Here is a 21,943-nt window from a genome sequence, read left to right as displayed (position 1 = left end):
ATGGTATTCCAAAGCAATACATTATACCGTATACATCGTATACATTATATATATACTTCGTCTCAAATGTAGCCCAACAATGTTAGATTTGCAAATGTTACCCTGACATATGAGTCCACGTACAAACAGTCTTTTGACATGAAGAACTATATCTTTCCATTTACTCAAGTAATGAAATTAACTCACAGTACTCATATACTTTAATGAAAACGCCTTTATTGCAACAACCATATCATTTTAAATATTGTATGTATATAATTCACTGTATGTTAAACTAACAGATGTCTTCATTGCTTTCATTGTGTAATTTACCAATTTTCAAAAAATGATAAATAATTCAAAACAACTTTGAAGAAGTTTCTGGAACAGTTGTTTTTGTTCCGGTTTACTATATTTTATATATTTTATGTAGAAAAGGATTTTGAGGTCACTGAATTTGAGACTTCCAATCTACTGCATGTTTTCCGAATTGTATTTTTCTCTAACAGAACACAATTATTGTTTTCTGGTTGATCTCCAACGACATTTGTGCCTACTACAATCTATGTTATGAATTTTTCATTTGTAAAGGTAATAAAACAAAACTAAAGAATGAATATGTAGATTAATTTGATGGGCGTCTGACATTAATTAAATTAATCAAATGCAATTAAATATAAACAATCTTGGTTTAAAACCTTATGGATCATGCCCGTACAACATTCATTCTGTTATAGTTTTAAACAAACTACAGGGTAAACTTTATTTCAGAGTTGTACACCAATATACTAACATGGTGACAGTTAGAAAGCGTTTTACAATTTTACTGTTTTGCCTTATATTTACAATTCATAGGTTTGATGCAAAGTCTTGCAAAGGGCGACCATGTGCTGTACGGATGCCGTTAATGGACGATATGAAGGCTCCACTTGTAGCAGAACTTGACGTCTCCGAAGTTAATAGAGAACTGAAACAGTTCATAGAAATAAGTATTAATTCAACTTTCAATGAGAATATTGAAGAAATGATTGTTAACAACTTAGGGGTGCTCAAGTCTTTGATGTTAAAGGAATATTCAGACGAAAAAAATAGGACGAAACACATGTATGATACAAAAATTGTTAATATGATTGATAGTTTTAAAGCAAGACAGGACTATTTAGAAACGGAATTAAAGGAGTATTCCTCTAATTTATCTATTTCTGGGGAACACTTTGAGCAAAAATTGATAGATTTGGTACGTGATGTTGAGGGAAAATTCGATGCAATGTTTCTTAATATGACCAGCCATTACAAGCTAAAAATCAGTATACTTTCCGAAAGTTTGAAGAAGGAGTTAATCGATTTTCAGGAGAATACAGATGAATGGAAAAATAACATTACTCAAACATTATTAGGTAAGCCGATGTTACTAACTTGAATAATATTCATATGCGAATAAAAGGAGACGTGTAATTTACGTCAAAGATACAGCAATCAAACGACACACAAGAAAAAGATATTTTGACGGTAACATATGGTCTTAAGGAATAATCAAATGTCTCTAAAATTTTCAAAGCTCGTCCTGCCTGTCTTAAATTGTGAACGAATTTAACAGATACAATAACAAAAATAGGACGCCAACAGTTTAAATTCAATACTGATAAATCTCGGGTAATCACATTCTACATTCAATTCGATTTCAGCAACTGTTTTGAGAAAGATTTCTAAAGCACGAAATCCTTCTGTCCACTTTAAAATCTTTTTATATAAACTTATGTAAAAATGTCAAATTTCTTTGCAGATATTTTTTTTACACAATTGCACTTTTGTATGAAAATATGGATGTTGTGTGTTATTAAAAGTTGCTGTTGCAAAAGTTTGGAAATTATTTTGCATTAAGGAATGTATTTCCCTCATGCAAAGCTATTGTCGCACTTAACGCTCTTCATCTTTTTGTAAGCTTTGGATTATCAAATATTTTGACCTCGAGCATCACTTGAAATTGATACTCGAAATGAGCATCTGGTGCAGAAAAAATGGTACCGTTTATGTTATTTATTTTGTAAACATTGTAATCCGTACACAACACACATTGAAAGCTCTACAATGTCATGTTCACTCACAGGTGCACAAACCATTATGTCACCTTTTGAATGAAATAAAACATTTAAAGAATAAAGAAAAACGGGTAAGCAAAGTCATAGACGTGTACAAAAGATCTCCTGTTTGTTCCATACAAAGTCTACAATAATTATTATAAGATTTATGATATCATAACACAAGCTTATCTAGATATTTTCCTATATACGCGGATTTAAACGATGTTTCAAAAACTATTTTCTTACGCTTTGCTATTCCTATATTTTCTGATATGTATTCCTAAGAAAATCTTTCAACGTTGTCTAAGGGCGTCATTTTCTAACTCGAGTATTTCTAAACTTTATGTTCATGTAAAATTTTGATTTTAGAACACGTAATCATTGAAGTGGCTAATGGCAAAAACACAGAACAAAGTTCAGAATATCCACTCTCTTCGTTTCCTGCACGTAATGCAGTTGATGGTAGTCTTTCATCATTCTCACATACTTCATCACAAACTAATCCATACTGGTTTGTTGACCTTGGAACAGTGTATGCAGTGAAAAGAATAGAAGTCTTCGCTCGTATAGACTGTTGTGGTAAGTTCAAAGAAAAACTGTAATACACAAAATATCATAATAGCTTCTATCTATACTATTTAAAAATATGTTTCTACACCTGTTGTGTGATGTGTTTAGAACTATGTATTTTTTTCATTTTGTCATTTGCGTTGACGATCAAGATGATTTTAAAGTCTCAAAATTTGGATATTTCTCATATATATGTATCCATATATTTCCTTTTCTTTATATATGACCCTGTTGTCATTGTAAGCGTTCCTCACAACTTTGTCCAGGCTGTCCATAGCAAAGCATCGGGTTAAATATGACAAAATTTCGCTTTTATTATTCTAAGGGGATTTACTTTAAATCCCTTAATTTAGTCCCCGCCAACAATCTACATTGCAGATATTTCTATAGAAAAAACATAGGCATAAAACAAGCTAAATATCTTCATTCAGATAATCAGGACAGATAATCTGTGAGTTGCATTTCTAACGACATATTTTGCATTTAATTTCGGACATGTGAAAAAACATGAAATTTAATGTTAGATAAAATATCAATATTTTATGCATACTTATATTATAATTAGTAACTACAGATAACATTTGAGTTTCGGTATTGCTTTACAAATTTAATATATAACTACCGTCCTTACAATAAGAAAAATGAAAAAAAAATGTCTTGTGGATTAACATTTTACACAGTGTCCCATTCAATCAGAATTTGGAATCGGGAGAGAATGTTCATAAAAAATAAACAAAATGCAAGACATGGACAATTACGTATGTAGTACTGTAAACCAACTTATTTTCGCGAGTTGAAAACTAACGCAAAATTAAATCGTCGCTCCGATGTAAAACTTAGATATTTCCTTATAAAAATACATTTAAAAAATACAAAATCACGAAACTTAATCGTCGTGATGTAGGGTAAAAAGGCTAAATAAACTCATCAGTGATACCAGGATTAAAATTTTGTACGCCAGAAATAAAGTATCCGCGAAAATAAATTGGTTTACAGTATATTTGTTAACATGAAATACTTGTGGAACTCATATGAGATATCACGGATCAATTTAACTTTCGTTGGAATAACCGATGTTGTTACAAAGCAAAGCAAATCCACTTACAAGTCGGCTTCTCCGAAGAAACTTCACGTTCCCAATTAAAGAAGTGAAAACTAGAAAGAGGACTTTTCCTGTAAAGTTTGAAAACCGGACGTTGCAAACTTAATTGACAATAATATTGTATCAATATAAAATTAAAGAGAACCACATAAATTCTTTTATTTACCACATCAGTTGCGTTTAAAACTTTAGCTTTACATGAAGAGAATTCATTTCCGTTTAAGTAAATTTAATTTGTCAACATTTCGTTAATATTATTTTCATTTTCATACAAAATAGTGTCTTGAAATTACTCTTGTCAGGCGATCGTTTAATTGTACTTTTTTGACTCATCCGCACCTATACAGATTTGTATGTTTTTATAGATACTTATGTCAATCATTTTCTGTTTATTTCTTTTTACAAGGATACTACATTCATGATATGGATATCACAGTTGGGTCAACGACTAACAATATGAAATTGTGCACACATTATAAAGGTCCTGCTAGTACCAAGGAACGAATTGTGTTAACCTGCAATAAAACAGTAGATGGTCGATTTGTCAAACTATCAATATTTGGAGAAAAATCTATAATGGCACTTGCAGAAGTGAAAGTATTTGCTTTTGTTTGAATTTTTTATAAACGTGTAAAGATAAACTGCATCCGAATGAACAATTTCAAACTGTCTACATCAATGTCATAATATATTTATATAGCTGTATTGTAGAAATTGTAAATTAGTGGTGCATTTTTATTCCTTGTAGTTCTTTTATAGTGGTTGAAAATTCCTTTTTTGTGGAAACTGATTCACCAAAGTTGTTATCCAACGTTTAAACTTGATATGTAAATATGTATGACATACATGTCTGCCTACAAAAATAAATTTAATAATCTGTAAAAGAAAACTAGTTGATTAGAATCTCATTGAGAATCTGAAGTTTATAATTACACATCATAAGTACAAGCAAAACTTAAACTTGCAGTGAGGTGAGAGTTTTTTTTTTTTGTCCCGTGTTGAAGGCATCATTGTGACTTTGAGATGTAGAACAGCAATAAAAGCTCTGTTTATTACTGTGCATGTACTGATTTTGTGTCATGGATAGATACCCCATATCCTTTGATTTTTCTGATAAAAAAAACACAAAAAAACGATCATATGAAAAATAACAGTATTCAAAACACAACATAGAAAACTAAATACTGAGAAACACGAACCACACGAAAAAACAGGGGGGATCTAAGGTGCACCGGAAGGGAAAGCAGATCTTGCTCCACAAGTGACACCCGTCCTCTAAAATATGTTGATAAGTTATATAAAGAGATTAGGCATCACTCAATGGCGGATTGTTAATTGCCTCTAATCTTACCCTAAGACATCATCAAATTCATAACCCATCCTTCACGTAAACTTTCAAGTCCTGAAACTTGACCGAATGTGAAAATTCAAATTTGAAACAATTTTTTTATGGCAAAGTATAGCCAAGACTGTAACCGGTATAAACATGACAGATATTCAAACCATAAAAAATACAAACAACTAAAATCTAAAGACAGAGCAATACGAAACGCTTTTTAACAAAACTTGGGGTGATCTCAGGTACTCCGGAGGGATAAGCAGACCATGTTTCACATGTGGCAACCGTCGTATATATTATAAATGCTAGTAAATAATTCATAGTTTTTAGGCATTGGATCATTACATTAAAACATGAATATATCATTGTGGACATTCTCACTTTTATGTATTGTATGTATAAATACTCAACAATACTAGAACCAAAAAGTTCATCGGAAGGTCCCAAGACCTAATAGATACATATTCAGTGTCAGCTTCACAAATGATACAGGATGGTCTTGAGTTATATATTCTAGGTGCTGACGTTGTGTATTATTTTATTTACTTTGTAGTGCTCCCTTTATTTGTCTTTGTACTATTCTGTTACTTTTGGTCGTATGGCTAATGACGTGGCTCGGTATTTGTGTATCCAGCTTTCGGGTTTTGGCGTTCCTAATGCTTGTTGTTCCAGAGGTGCGATTCGGACGAATTAACTATTCATAGTGTTATTTTCATCTTTTACCTTGTATTTATATTTTACTTAATTTGCAATTCACCAAGAAAGTGTGTATATGTCATTATGTTTAACTCACTGTACTATCAACTCCCAAAACGTTTTTGGTTCTCTTTGTGAGCTTTATTTGTATGTTTGTTGGAAGTTTTTTTTATGTCATTCGTGTTGTTTATCTTTGATGTATGTTTACAAAATTTTGGCTGCTGGGTCCGAATTACTGTCACGTCAACCAACTATGTCTGTTTGGGTTGCTCCCACAATATATCAATATGATGGAACTATAAACAACCGCCATACAAGTGAGAGGTTTAGCTAGCTATAAAACTAGGTTGTATCCACCATTTTGTTCGGAAAATGCCCATACAAAGTCAAGAATATGACAGTTGTTCACCAGCTGTTCCGTTGGGAAATATGGTTTTGTCAGGTGTTATTGACTTCCCACTTTTTGAATGTACATTGGAGTTCGGTATTTTTGGTTAATACATTTTTTGTTAACAGTTTGTTTAGAAAGCTTGTAGAATATTCACTTACGAACTGGATTGAACTTATATTGGGAGAAGAATAAAGCTTATGAAATAGTTTTAGGAGGGATTCTATATAATCATATAGACAATGTAGATCTGAAGAAAGACAGAAGAAAAACAACACAAGAAAAAAACTGAGTTAGTTAGAAATAAAAGATATGTATCGAAACAGTAGGTATATTATATGTCTAAATATGCGACAACTTTACGACAGACGTTATCCATCGATAACGTGTGGTTATATAGAGCTAACACAACAATTAAAAAGTAAAATAACAAAAATACCAAACTCCAAGGAAAATTCAAAACCGAAAGTCTCTTATCAAATGACAAAATCAAAAGCTCAACACATCAAACGAATGCAAAACAACTGTCATATTCCTTACTTGGTACAGGCGTTTTCTTATGTAGAAAATGGTGAATTAAACCTGATTTTTTTAGCTAGCTAAACATCTCACTTGTATGACAGTCATATGGAATATAGAATTCCATTATATTGACAACAATGTGTGAGCAAGACATAATAGGTAAAAATGTCAAAAATTGGGGTACAGCAGTCAACATTGTGTTATAATCTTAATCACTATAAATACAAATAACTATTTCAACAAAGAAAAACAAAATGGCATATCGACACTCTATAGACAAAGTACATAAGCAAAAATGAAAGACAAGAATACAAAATGACCATAGCTCAATAACACAATGGCGGGATGTATAAATACCTAGCTACGCCAAAAGTATATATACCAAAAATGGACTAAACAGTAAAGGTTAAAAATATACCAAGAAAAATAAAACACTATAACACGTAATTAAGATGATAAACAACGTCAGTACCTAAAATCCATACTTCAAGACCATCATGTATTATTTGTGAAGATGATAACGAATATTTATCAACAAGGCCTTGGTATCTTCCAATGAACTTTTTTTTAGAAAAATGGACGAGACGTTCTTTGACATAACACTGGTTCATCAACTTTCTGCTCAGACACTGGTGACTTTTTATAAAGTTTGAGTAGCAGCTACAAGCTTTTGAATACCGAATGAGTTGGGAAATGTATATCCCATATGCAGGCGAAGTTGGAATATTGTTGCTAAGGTGGGGTAATTTATAATTTCAAAATTAAAACCGTCTCGTTTGTCAAAGATTCTGGTACTGAGATGACCACTTATGTTAAATTCGAGGTATAAGTCTAAAAATTAGGCGGAGGAAGCCGTGTCTGTTTTTTTTTTTTAATTTCTAGTCCTGGAGGATATATTAATGGAACCGAATCAGAAAAGTTTGGATTGTAAATGTAAAGAACATCATCAATATATCTGAATGTTCTGGCTTGTTTGATCTTCTTGTTTTTGATAAGTGTCTGAAGGAACTCCGATCATATGAAAATAAGAAGAGGTCGGCAAGGAGAGGCGCACACTTTGTACCCATAGGAATGCATACAATTTGCTGAAAAAGTCTACCTCCAATTTCAACAAATATGTTGTCAATAAGAAACTCCGGCATACTGATCACTTGTTCTTCTGTGTAGCATGTTTTATTTTTTTGTTCACTATTAACAAAATATGCCGTATGGTATCCCACAACAATAAATTATAGCGTATACATCGTATACATTATAAATACTTCGTCTCAAATGTAGTCCAACAATGTTAGATTTGCAAATGTTACCCTGACATATGAGTGCACGTACAAACAGTCTGCTGACTTGAGGAACTATATCTTTCCATTTACTCAAGTTATGAAATTAACTCACAGTATCTAACGAATAAAATGACAACATCCAACGGTAAGTTTTTGCAGTCACATTTTAATATGAATCCCAGAATTGCTGGAATGAGAGTTAATGGAACATCTTGGTGACTCTCCACGAGAAAATTCACTACAAGTTGATAGACTTGGACCACGAAAATAGGGTTGTCTTAGATGGCCGTTCAGTAGCCCTTCTTTTTCCTGGTCTTCAACACTCTCTAAAAATATAATCATTATGTGAAATTTTGAATTATGATGTAAGAGATAAAATTATTTATAAAAGAGTCTTTGAAAACAGCAATTGAGAAAAATAATAGGCATAGTTTTGCAATCAGGAAAAAATTATTCAAATCTTATTTTTTTGCAGCGCAACCTATAAAAAAATATACTAGAAACAGATAGAATTATGACGTAAAGCAAACGCACAACAAATTGTCTCCGTCAGGGCCGGTCTTTTTGTTCCTAGAAAATAGTCTCCTGAGTACATGAGGGTAGAAAACCCTCCGTTTTACAAATGATTTCAACATTTTATGAACAATAAATTTTACAGAAACTGAGCGCATCAAAGATTGTTCGTGTCAGTACAGGAGTGCAAATACCAGTTGCATCTTATCAAAGAGAAAAAGATAAAGAATAATCAATATAGAAGTATTCGTATATCTTTCCTTCGATAAGTTGACGTTACACTTTAAACTGTAAATTAAACATGTCATATGCAAAATGCAGAAATATGTCAAAACTTATCTTAAACGGTTCAGTTTTTGTTCTAGTAACATGACAAGGTCTAATGTCCAATCCGTTGTTCTAGTAATGACTGAAATATTTACTTCATTTCAATTTTGTGTCAAATTTTGATTAAGGTTGAATCAATGTTTTATATAAAACCGCATCCAATCAAACATTGTTTTTCAGTGGTATTTTTGAATAATAATATATAAACTAAATGTTTATAGTTAGGGATCACTACATTACTTACCCTTCATTTGCCGGGGTTCTCATGTCACTGAATGTATTTTTGGCCAAATATTTATTACAAATTTAAGAGCACAAAATAAAAAAAGAAGCTGGAGACAATATTCATACACTTATCATTTATGTTATCTCATGTTTACAGTTTTTAAACCTTAATATTCATGTCAAAAATATTTGAAAAGTCACTGTAGTTAATAAATCAAAAACTTTCCACAGGAAATCGTGTTCTCGTATTGTAAAAAAACTTATGATAGTCTTGAAAAATCAAGAATCTATAATTAACAATTTTAATCAATTTGTGTTGAAAAAAAAATGAAAACAACACGTTAAATAATTTCATGCGTCCGAAACGCTTTTCTGGATTTACCTTCATCAGGAACGTTCTAATTTTGATCTGACGTCACTGATGAGTCTTTTGTAGACGAAACGCGCGTCTGACGTATCAAATTATAAGCCTGGTACCTTTGATAACTATCAAAACCGAATATTTGAAAGCCGAATATGTGTAAGAACCGAAACAGTTGAAGGGCTATATAACAAAAAAAATACCTAAAAAGCTCATGAAAATTCTATTAATAGGTTTAGACAACTATCATTTTTTGTATTAATGAACACGTACCATCTATATACACGTCATCATCTCCTGTATCATCAATGATAGTATGTGGAGTGTGAGACGGACTTTCATCTCCAACACCAGCTACTGTTTTACGTAAATCCTGTATCGCTTTTAGAGAAGATGAAACACTTGGTAGTCTGATGTCAACTCGTGATCCTTTTCTTAATGCTACCTACAGAATTGTAGAACAACTTTTGATACTCTTTTCTAAACAATGGCTTAAATTTATCTCGATATTTTAATATTGACAGAGCTTTTGTTTAAGGAATATTTCAGTAATGTTTTGTTTTAGATTTGTTTCAAGTATTGACATTAAAATAAATATCTAATGAAATTCGATACAAAAAATGTGTCAAGTAAACAACGTTCAGTGTATCCTTTACTCTTTTGTTCCACTGCTGATGAACTTTTATTCCAAGCATAAAACACAACTGACAAGACCAGTTTTACGCTTGCAATATCTATGTCTTTGTTCCAAATAACATATCTTTTCAAATCTAAATACAAAAACATGTAACGCATGCTACGATTATATTTTCATTTGTTTCGAGGGAACCAAACTTGCCTTTTGTTGTAATTTCAATAATTAAGACATTTTAAGAAATAAACGCAAACACAAAGCATTTGTATAACCTTCGAAAAATTTTCAAAATCGTGTAAGTATAGCTAAAAGCCACTGTTACCTTTTCATTTAAAGCATACAGTTTGTTGGTGATATCTCGACCTAATATAATGTTGAATACGTTAGCAAGGTAAGATTCCTTTATCAACAAATATTCCAAACTGTGTCTTGACCAAAATATATATCGACACATAGATCCGGCAAAGATTGATACCTACAAAGCGAAACATTGCATTCAATCATATAATCTTACTGTGCAAGGTTTCCAATATATATATATATATATATATAAAAGGATATTGTTGATGTTGAATTTCTGTGGTCATATTTTTATGAAATGTTATTCTGTGTGAAGTGTAAAAATATAACAAAATACAAATTGACTGGGAAAAACGCTAGACGGCTAATATATGTCCTACGAATATGTATGTGTATCTGCGGACTATTATAGGTTACCTACTGTGCGAGACATGTCTGTATGGAACGACTATGAAATAGATGACTACAGACCTATTCCGCGCCATTGGAGATTTATCTAACACGACGGGTGCCAAACGTGGGGCAGAATTGGTTTACCCTTCTGGAGCAACTGAGATTATCCCGGTTTTGTGCGGGTTCGTGTTGCTTAGTCTTTAGTTTCTATGTTGTGTTTTGTGTGCTGTTGTTTGTCTTTTTTCTTTTTTTGTCATGATGTTGTCAGTTTATTTTCGACTTATGAGTTTGAATGTCCGTTTGGTATCTTTTGCCTCTCTTGTTTAACTGTCAGACTATTTGCTGTGTTTACCATTTTATCTTTACTTTTGGTCATGGTGTTTCTGACATTCTTTCCCTTATCGTTTTTTATTATTTCGTTGGTATTATTTTGTTTGACTAAACCTAAACCTTGTCTCAAAACTATTGAAACCTACTATCGATTATCAACAAAGTGTAACATACACAACTGTAACTTTTATCCTCGTTTGGATAACTTGGAATTTATCATATTGTTAACCATATCTTTCTTTTAGTTAATAGTATTATTAAATGACTTGATTATTACCTGGTATTTCTCGTCGCCACCAACACCAGATTCAAATTCAGGTGAGTCAATAAATTCCTTTTCGTGTATTTGGTGAAGGAGGTTGTTATGACTGTAAACATTCATTCTGTAAACAAAAAAATGAAACATGACACTGTGACTTGTTATGAATAAAAATGGACGTGGAGTAGACTTAAATGCTATGAACCTTTAGTCAGTAGCAACAAGCTTTGTTACGGTAGCAAGAAAACTGGGATGTCTTCAGGAAGGCAGTGTACCTTCGGTCAGTAAAAGACAAACATACAAAATCATGGAAACTACAACATTAACTGGTAAATTACCAACCTTTTAACATTAACAAACAAACTTTATTTTATAACTAAAGCAACAGCAGTGCCTACAGGTAAATGACCAACCTCTGGTAAGTAATAGATAAACTCTCATATAATAATTAAAACCGAAGTGCGTACGGATAAATAGCTTTTATATATTTATATATTTATATATTTAAGTATACTAAAGTGCTTAGTAGTACATGTAGTAATAAAAAAAAACACCGACACAAAATTTAATTTGACAAAGCCTTTTGCTGAAATAATATATATAATATTTTAAGAACACCAAATACTGAAAGTTTGAAGTCCAGGTATGCTTGAATCATTTTTTAAAGTTTAAAATACCTCAAATGAAGGCTTGACATAACACTAATGTAAAATTTTAAGTCATCTCTAATTCAAAGTGAATATGCAATGTAAAGTTTAATTCTTGTAGTAGATTTATCAAATTAATGCGGACTAAGACATTTCACTTCTTTAATGACAACTTACTTTCCAGACATCAAAAGACCAAGTCTGTCCGTCTTACTAATCCCTTGTGTAGCATAAGCCTCACCTTCATGGAGCGATGTCAGAGTACAATAATCCGTAGAAACCAGTTTCTTGAACAAATGTCTGAAACATGAGTTAATTGATTATTAGTCATTCAATGCCTAGTGGCAGATATTACATTCATATTATTCGCAAAAACAAGTTAACAATAGTTCAGTTAGTATCATCTGAAAAAGTATTCGACCTTGAAATTGTTTGACTCCACTTGAGAACAAGGGTGTATTTGTAGAAGTTAGAACTTCAATATTACCACAGATAACTTAAGGTCCTCATCGACAATTCGTTCTCCATGTTCTTCATCGCACTGAGAGCTTAGTATAGGCACACACAGAATGTGGTGGAATAAAAACTGTAAAAATCAATTGCAAAGGGCTTGACTCATCAGTTCGGTACTAAATACAAAAAAAAAAAAAAAAATAAAAACTACACACAAAACAATCAAGGACAACCGATCTAAGAGTACTCGCAGTTACTATAAGCTAATTTAAGGCCTAATTTCAACTAATGAATAATAAACTACGTTCGCCCAGACTAACATGTTAATCTGGGTTTTACGTTAGTAAACCATTAATACATGGTACACCGATTATAAGATTTTTGTATTGGCTAATATCCAATTGAGGCCTCACTAAATGTTTAACAAATAAAAAAATGAAATATTAAGTGTATACTGTGTATTCCGTAGGGGATGATAGTCCCAAAATGAAAATATACCTATCTTGGCGTATGCCTAGTTATCTCAAAGGTGTAACTTTTATGAGTGTTAATACTCGGGAACCGTTCCTGGATTGTCGGGCTTTCTCTTTTAGGGGTTAAGGTGTAAGTGCGATCACCCTTATGACCACAATGGTAGCTCTTCATATACTGTCGAATAGATATCTTGCAAATATACCTAAGGACAACCTGATATACGATTCACCAGATTGTATAATTCGAAACAATAGTTTTATAAGCTAACTGGAAGTCAAACATTATGACGTAGGTGATTTTTCAAGGTCTTAGTTATTAAGGTCAGGACAAACATTGATATCGGAACAGAGCAGGAATATACAGGTGAAGGGGAGACCGATAAAAATAACTTTCATTTCAAAACAAAAATTCAGAGTATTGTTCCAATATTCTACTTTAACGCGATCCCGATCATATGATGAGCAACCCACCATATGCTTTATGTGCCTGTCCCAAGTCCGGAGCCTGTAGTTAAGTGGTTTTCGTTAGTTCATGTCTTTCATATTTTCTTTTCGTAAATTGTTTGTTCTAAATTAGGCCGTTACTTTTCTCATTTGAATTGTTTCATATTTTTCATGACGGGGCCTTTTAAAGCCGATTATACGGTATGGGTTTTTCTCATTGTTGAAGGCCGTACGGTTGCCTATAATTACTAACATCCACTTCATTTGAACTTTGGTGGATAGTTGTCTCATTGGCAATCATACCACATCTCCTTATTTTTATATCATATCACTTTCGAACAATTTATATGTTTTTCAAACATTTATCGCAAAGAAGATTAAATCGGACATCGTCTTCTATTTTATACAGATCAACAGTTTATTCTATACATACCTTGGTATTTTCATGGGTTGAAAGAGAGCCACATAAACTTGTTCTAATTCATCACAAAACTTCACTGGTCTGATGTGGTACATCAGGAATAATGTCTGAATTGCATTTAGGACCATAAAAGAAAAATTCCAGGAAAAGAAATCAGGAGCACAAAGTACAACCCATGACCATACCGATAACAGTAAAAATCCTGTAAAAGATATATGAATTGAATACACAGTATGAACATGTAAAAACACTTCTGATATTTTCTCTGCATACAATAATAATTTCAGGGTTGGATTTGGACATTTTGCCATAAACTTTAAAAAAAAACTGTAACAGAGTAATAAATCCTTGAAGAAAATTTCATCAAATGTGTATTTCTTGCTTTGCTATTGCATAACATTAATTGACGATATACTGTAAAAGAGAGGCGAAAGATACCAATGGGACATTCAAACTCGTAAGTCGAAAATAAACCGACAACGCCATGGCAAAAAAGAATAAAAAAATAAAATACAAACAACAGTACACAAAACACATACTATAAGCATACTATTAAAATGAATGTAATGAATTTTTTAAATTTAAAAAGGAACTGTTAGCGAGTAATATTTTGGTAGTCGAATTAAAGAAGATAACGATGGGGATATTACCCAAAACAAAGAATCCATGCATGAAGAGTATTCCTTTCTTTCCATCTGGGGCAAACAGAGCTATTAATAGAACACAGTTTGCTAGCTGAAAAAGAAAATGATTGGGTGATGTCCAGGTGGAACAGCCAATCACAGGGTTTGTCCAATTTCTGAAGATGACGGTTCTGTTTTCAATATGTGATATATTGTCCCATGCCATTGTTGTATGATTTTCTCCTGTCCCCATGCTGAACATCCTGGGTTCTATTCTGAAATAGATTTGTAAAATAATAAACAAATAACTTCGTGTGCTTGATGTCTACGTTTTGTTCTTGTCCAGTTTTTGCAAAATAACTTTAAAGAGATGTGAAACAAAATGTAAAAGGCACACATTTTGCTAATTGGTTGTCCTTAAAAGTTAGTAAAATGTTCATTTTTATGATAAGGATATTTCATACACAGTTAAGCCATTTCAATTGATATTTCATAGTGTGTCTTTCTATGTTGTGATGTTACACTATTGTTTCAGATAAGGGTGAAGGTTGGTACCTATTAAAACGTTTAAACCCGCTGCATTTGTTTGCAGCTGTCCTAAGATAGGAATCTGATGTTCAGTAGTTGTTGTTTGTTGATGTGGTTCATAAGTGTTTCTCGCTTCTCGTTTTTTATGTAGATTAGACTGTTGGTTTTCCCGTTTGAATGGTTTTACACTAGTCATTTTTGGGGCCTTTTATAGCTTGATGTTCGGTGTGAGCCAAGGCTACGTGTTGAAGACCGTACTTTGACCAATAATGGTTTACTTTTACAAATTGTGACTTGGATGGAGAGTTGTCTCATTGGCACTCATACCACATCTTCTTATATCTACATCTAAGAACACCATTAGCAGTAGACTACGTCGATATAAAGGGCGAGATTGACTTCAGAATTATGGAGTGTGGTGAGGATCATTTATCCAAGATTATGTTTTTTTTGTAAACTTTCGAGTTTTCTTATTTAAATTAAATAATACTTTTAAAAAATCTAATTGCGTTTTTATTTGATGCAACTCATATTAAGCTTTCTTCTGTAATGAAATACAGATAAATATCCAAGATATACTTAGCGAAACTTTGATGAGATGACTTAAGTAGTAAATTTTTCAGCTTGACTAAAACTATTTATGTTCAGGCAATATAGTTTATCGACAGGTTCTGTGTTTTCCTATGGGCAACAATTATGCCATTTTAATAGCAGACTTGTTTTTGTATTGTCATGAATCACAGTTTCTGGTCAAACTCAATAAAGATCCGTTTTTATTCCATTTAATTGATGAATTTAATAACACTTAGATTTACCTTGATGGTATTTGTAGCTTAAAGTAATCAAGAATTCTCTAAATATACAGCGGAATTCACCCACAGGAACTGACTTTAAACAAAACTAATACTAAATACAAAAAAACGTCCTTTTCTAGATATAAGTATTTCAGTTCCACACGGGAAACTCCATACAAAAAGTGACAAAAGAGTCGATTTTCGTTTCATCATGCTAATTTTTCTTGCTTGCACAGTGATGTTCCGTGGCTCATTCTAACGGTGTATAATATGCTCTTGTCTGTAGTTACGTTTTAGATTTTATCGAACGTAATATTTGTATAACACGTTAAGTATAAAGTTAAGGATTTCGTTACCACAAATGAATGAATATAAAAATAAGGAGATGATGTATGATTGCCAATGAGACAACCAACCACCAGAGACCTAATGACGCAAATGTAAGCAACTTTGTGTCAACGTATGGCCTTCAACGAGGTGCAAAACCTATACCGTATATTAAGCTATGAAAGGCCACGAAATGACAAAATGTAAAACAATAATTCAAAACCAAACGGACGGATTTATGTACAAAACAATATAACGAAAAACAAATATGATTGACAGCTACCAACAACAAACACAGAACTACAAGCTCCTGACTTGGGAAAGGAACATACAGAATATTGCAGATTTAAACATGTAATACCCCCCATCACACTAGGACCACGATCCCGCTACGACCTCAGAAATTATAAAAAAAATTTGGAAGTCGTAGTAAGATTGTGGTGCTCGTGGTAAGGACGTGCCAAGGTCTTCATGATCGTGGAGGTCCACGACCAACTTTGAACACGCTCAAAACATTCGTAGTGCAGTTGTGGTCAAAACTAGTCGTAGTAGAAGCGTAGGAAGGTCGTAGTAAGGACGTAGTAAGATCGGAATGGGCGTAGAAGCATCGTATTGAAAATCGTGGTGCAATCGGGAAGCCAACGGATTCGACCTTACTACGATTTCACTGCGACTATCTCGATTTCACTACGTCTTTATTACGCTTCTACTACGATATTGATACGAGTATACTACGATGAAGAAGACAATAGTACGCTGCTACAAGGCGCTTGCCGTCCTTAGTACGACCTTACTACGATACTACTACGTCCCAAACACGATAATTGCATGACCTCTGTTGATATAAAAAACAGATGCAATAAATTCTACCTGTAGTTCAACCATTGACACACATGAGCAAAACCTACTTCTGCAATCTTTAATTCAGCTGCACTGTATCGATTTGGCTGATCGGGCTACACATTTTTTGTTATAAGAAGAAGGAGAAGACATACTAGACAACGTAGGTCCTGTTGGGTGCGCCCTTGGCTTTCTGTTAAAAGAAGACTCCAATTTGGGCATTACGACTGACTTATGAAAGAATTAAGGATGGCGGATCAACAGTCATTCTTTATTTTTTCAAGGATGCCTCCAGAAATGTTTTATGAATTTTTGAACAGAGTAAGAACATAGACACCTGATTCAGAAAGGCACTAGATCCCGGTCTGAAAGTTGCTATTACCTTAAGGTACTTAGCTCCTGAGGTTTGCCAGGCAAGTGTACAGGAATATAAAGATGAAGTAATATCATATCCAACAGAACCAAATGAATGGCGAGCTATTGCCAAAGAATTTCAGAGAAGATGGAACGTGCCACACGCTTTTGGCGCACTCGATGGAAAGCATGTTGCTATTAGAAGCCGGGCCAAAAAGCGGATCATTGTTTCATAACTGTAAAGTTTTTTTTTTCATTAGTGCTCCTTGCCTTGGTGGATGCAGACTACACATTTTTATGGATAGATGTAGGTGGATATGGATTCATGTCGGACGCCCAGATTTACAACGCGTCAGAATTAAATGATTGTTTGTAAGATACGACTATTGGATTTCCAGAGTCAGATCCCTTACCTAATGAAGACCCAAACATGACATACTTCATCTTGGGTGACGACGCATTTGGGTTGAGAACTTATTTGATGAAGCCATATTCTAGAGCGCAGTGACAACAGAGTGGAAACGTAGTGAAGTCGTGGTTTGGTCGTAGTAGACTCGTATTGAGATCGCAATGCGATCGGGAAGGTCTTGGTAGAAACGTACAGATGTCATGTAAGTTGTGGTAAGGTCTTATTAGACGTAGCAAGAGCGTGACAAGATCGTAACTACAACGTGTTACTATCGTAGCGGAATCGTAGCAGGATCATAGCAAGGTCGTGGAATGAACTTGAAAACTATGAAATATTGATTATTCAAGCCGACCAAACTACGATCATACAGCGATCTTTTTTTTTATAGATCGTAGTGGGATCTTCATGGTCTTGGTCTAGTGTGACGGGGGCTTTAGCGAGCGCTCAACCTAACAAATAAACTTAACACTGTAGTATGATGATGATAATGGATTGGTGTTTAACGTCCAGTGACAATCATTACATGCATATAATAACAAGAACATGTTAATATGATATGAATGTAAACCCTGAATTGTAATGGATTGATACGCTTAGAAGGTTTTCAACGTGCTTGTTCATAATGTAACTGTCCTTAGTAAACATGTCACCTTATCCTGACACGTTATTCTGAATCCAGGCCGACCAACCTTTGATCTTACTCATTAATGCCGCGTGCTGAGAGGAGGAACAGCAAATGCTTATTATCATGCCATCATTTTCACTTGGCCAGTGATCAAACCAACGACATCTCTTACTCAAGGCGAGTTAATACCACGAGACCACCTAGGTGGTTGACACTGTAGTAGGATCTTTGACTCTTTTTCTTTATCAGTACTGATTTTGTTTTAGATTTTGTTTATAAATTAGAATGTAACAAAATAATTATTGTTATACAGTCATGAACACTTATGACCCTATATCCTGTACTTATATCCAAAAAAAATCTCAAAATTTCGCAGAGTCAAAAATATGTTCATTCATAACAGGTCATATATAACGTTCTGTTAACAATTATGTTTAATCCTTTTTTTAGTATTGTGTTTATGAGTGAATATTTGTCTATCAACGCATGCAATGATTTATATGCAAACGTATAGCATTGTAATAGTATCGAATCGCGTAAAATCGATGGAAACCTCAATATAGCTTTCAACTCGTTGTTTTTGATAATTATCTGACAATTTATGAATTGCAGAAAACATTTCAGAAGCTCAATAATTCGTTTTATATTAAATATAACGTAGCACATACCTTTATCAATGGGTATTTACTCCATCAGCAACCTGTCGTCTGGTGTGTCTGAAAATGTCCGCAAGTCTGTAGGTAAGGAAAGACAACCATACTTTTTGATTGATAATAATATGCGACAGCTAAAAATATATTGGAACAAAACAAATATATTAAATATTACTAGTTTTATCATACGTGAAATAAACAGATTTGTCTGTTAATGTCGTTAATGCATTCAATACCAGCAGTGGCGTCTTTTATAGCTTTATTTTTTTTCCTGGAGACCTATATATAAAAAAATATTGCTTTGTTTTGATTTTATCATAAGTCTGTTTGAAGTTTATTTGTTTTTTTCATGTTTAGATTGAGTTAAAATTCAAGTTACCATATAGCTCTCAAGAAAATCCTAACCTATACTACGCATTTATGTTCATTAAATTCATTGACAACATGTTGAGGGCGAATTAGAATCAAAATTTTACCTTTGGAGGTTGTATGGGGCCTCTTGATGCAACAAGATATGTCTCTCCTTGTCTAAAGTTGTGTGATTAGCCATTGTGTTAAACATCCTTTACCATTCTTGACTTTGAAACAAAGACTTACGGAAACTTAATGATTCGTTTGTATTTTAAGTTGATATGGTTTAGCAATATATTGAGTCAATTCTGGCTATTTTTATTATCATTATATCATATTTTTTGTAATGCCCTACTGTCCTAAAGATTTGCTAAAAAATGAAAGAACAGTGTCAAAAGAGAAGATAACGCGGTATATGTAATGGGTTAGGTATGACAATTAATGATGTTTCCTTCCTATGGATAACGACAAGATTGAATAGCAATATTAAAAAATCAGAGTCCTTATAAATCATAAGGTTTTTATTTCTGAAACAAGCAGTTTAACAGTATGGTGTTGCGATGAAAGATATGTTTTATTTATGCTTATCTGACTTTCAAATTGAATTTTCCAAGACCTGCATGTCTTAGAAATAGAACACTATAAATGAATATGGTATTTAACGTCCAGTGGCAATTACTTCATGGATATCATGGCGAGATACGAATATGAACCCTTTGTACTAAACAGACACGCTGAACCGGACATTAAAATTGGTAGTTCACAAGGTAACAGTCCCCATTAAGACATGACTCCGAGTCAACCAATCTTTGCTATAACTCCTATCTGCCGCATGCTTAGTGGAGAAACAGAAAATACCAATTTCCAAGTCTTTGGTTCGAACTCACGACCTCCAACACTCAAGCCGAGAACGTTACCATAAAATGTCAAACTGTTAAGTCTAGAAAGTTGTGAAGAAATTTAACATAGAAACAACAAAAAATCTGCTATCTAAAGACTATCATTTTGTTTTTCAAATATAAATAAGATGTGGTATGAGTGCCAATGAGACAACTATCCATCCAAGTCACAATGTGTAAAAAGTAAACAATTATAGGTCAAAGTACGGCCTTCAACACGGAGCCTTGGCTCACACCGAACAGCAATCTATAAAGGGCCCCAAAAAGACTAGTGTAAAACAATCCAACAGGAAAACCAACGGTCTAATCTATATAAGAAACGAGAAACACTTATGAACCACACCAACAAACGACAACCACTGAAAAACAGTCTCCTGACTTAGGGCAGGTGCATAAAAATGCAGCGGGTTTAAACGTTTTAACAGGCGCCAACCTTCACCCTAACCTGAAACAGCGGTATAACATTACAACATAAAAAGACGCACAATAAATTATCAATTGAAATGGCTTAATTCGATCAAAAAGACAATACACAAAAACAAGTAAATATACACTGAATGAATAAGTTCGAACTATGACACAATATAAATAAAAAAAGATGTTTCAATGTCAAAAAGACAACTTTAACTTAGGACAAAATGGCGTTAAATAAAGTAACGTACAAAGGTAAATTTAAATATAATAATTTTGTTTTTACAAAATAAATTTGTTATTCATAGTACGAGTACAGAAGTAAAATTTTGTTCGTCATACTAAATACTTATCAAAGGTGGTACATATTAAAAATAGTAAGTCGAGATATAACACAAAATAAGTAAACATTGAATAACAGAAATGCATTACAAATTGTGTCAGCAGGTCAAATTAACATTAAAGTACGATTTGAGAGTACTCGCAGTTACTGAAAGCTAGTATCATTTTGTTTTTCAAAGTATTCATGTCCTTTTCTTACCTAATAAATAAGTAAAACGATACTTTACAAGATTGATGCGTCCGAAGCGGTTTATGGACTAACCTTCATCAGGAACGCTCCCAAATCAAAAGTTTGAAAGCCAGTCATTGGAAAAACTTGAAAAGCTATAGGACCAAAAGGAACCTGAAAATAATAGACAAAATCATTCATGATCAACTTTGCCTCTTAGTTTATTAAAAAATACAAAATTTTTCAATCGGAAATTTAAGGAATGTATGCTTATAACATGCCTTTTATTTGTCAATGAAAAATGTGATAATTCTTAACCGTTTTGCTTTTGTATAATTAAATACCTTAGTAATGGATCTTAGATAATTGAGCTGCATCGGATAGAAATCGACATTATGCAAATGAATGTCAATACATCTGTTATCCTATCTCGGGTTAAAAAAAATCTCTATGCAAAGTCTGTAACTGTTTGAAAATTGAGTTGTTATAAGAACCAAACAAAACAGACCAAAATTCATCTTTCATTTCGTATTTTAATGTTCCAAAATCAATCAAAGTCTTATACATGTACATGTATATGTGCACTTACATAAGGTCGATTTCTATCCGACGCAGTTCAATTATAGCTCAATTAAAGTTCGATGTAATTGTCAAGAACAGCGACAGTTCGTTTGAGTACAGTTTAGAATATGTTTCTGTACTTGATGCTTATTATTTTATCTACATATCAACAGTTCCCTTAACATGTACGTCAGAATAGTTGACCCCTACATGTACATGTATGGTGTTCACGACCAGACCTTTTGTTGAACAAACAAACTTTACAATATATGTCAATATGTCTTGAGTTCAATAAAGGTAAAATTAGGGCATAATTGATA

General features: G+C 33.0%; 2 protein-coding genes across 3 annotated transcripts; one reads left to right on the top strand and one right to left on the bottom strand.

Annotated features, from left to right (window-relative positions):
- The first annotated feature begins 683 nt into the window (after positions 1 to 683).
- On the top strand, positions 684 to 4,787 carry LOC127725792 (uncharacterized). Of its 2 annotated transcripts, XM_052233078.1 has the most exons (4): positions 685 to 734; positions 835 to 1,376; positions 2,430 to 2,639; positions 4,139 to 4,787. In XM_052233078.1, the coding sequence occupies exons 1-4, from the start codon at positions 688 to 690 to the stop codon at positions 4,345 to 4,347; spliced, it is 1,008 nt and encodes a 335-aa protein (XP_052089038.1). In that variant the 5' UTR covers positions 685 to 687; the 3' UTR covers positions 4,348 to 4,787. The 2 variants fall into 2 exon arrangements, with proteins under 2 accessions (XP_052089037.1, XP_052089038.1); XM_052233077.1 differs by having other exon boundaries at positions 684 to 1,376.
- A 3,037-nt stretch (positions 4,788 to 7,824) lies between these two features.
- Positions 7,825 to 18,989, bottom strand: LOC127725924 (popeye domain-containing protein 3-like). Its single transcript, XM_052233231.1, has 8 exons — positions 18,906 to 18,989; positions 14,388 to 14,635; positions 13,750 to 13,939; positions 12,124 to 12,246; positions 11,318 to 11,423; positions 10,340 to 10,492; positions 9,657 to 9,828; positions 7,825 to 8,283 (listed from the first exon to the last, which is right to left on the bottom strand). The coding sequence occupies exons 2-8, from the start codon at positions 14,620 to 14,622 to the stop codon at positions 8,117 to 8,119; spliced, it is 1,146 nt and encodes a 381-aa protein (XP_052089191.1). The 5' UTR covers positions 14,623 to 14,635; positions 18,906 to 18,989; the 3' UTR covers positions 7,825 to 8,116.
- Positions 18,990 to 21,943: the final 2,954 nt, after the last annotated feature.

This window comes from Mytilus californianus, unplaced genomic scaffold (genome assembly GCF_021869535.1).
Source record: "Mytilus californianus isolate M0D057914Y unplaced genomic scaffold, xbMytCali1.0.p SCAF_15, whole genome shotgun sequence".
NCBI classification, from domain to species: domain Eukaryota; kingdom Metazoa; phylum Mollusca; class Bivalvia; order Mytilida; family Mytilidae; genus Mytilus; species Mytilus californianus.
Note: the sequence above shows the minus strand (reverse complement) of the source record. Positions and strands in the feature narration are given on the sequence as shown.

Bases quoted from the DNA above. Each gene is read 5' to 3' on its own strand.
- LOC127725792 (XM_052233077.1), top strand. From the start codon at position 773: ATGGTGACAGTTAGAAAGCGTTTTACAATTTTACTGTTTTGCCTTATA. The intron at 1,377-2,429 runs GTAAGCCGATGT...TTTTGATTTTAG, and splicing joins CATTACTCAAACATTATTAG to AACACGTAATCATTGAAGTG. The intron at 2,640-4,138 runs GTAAGTTCAAAG...TCTTTTTACAAG, and splicing joins CGCTCGTATAGACTGTTGTG to GATACTACATTCATGATATG.
- LOC127725924 (XM_052233231.1), bottom strand. From the start codon at position 14,622: ATGTTCAGCATGGGGACAGGAGAAAATCATACAACAATGGCATGGGAC. The intron at 12,247-13,749 runs GTATGTATAGAA...CTCATGTTTCAG, and splicing joins CAACCCATGAAAATACCAAG to ACATTTGTTCAAGAAACTGG. The intron at 8,284-9,656 runs GTACGTGTTCAT...TTATATTTTTAG, and splicing joins TGATGACGTGTATATAGATG to AGAGTGTTGAAGACCAGGAA.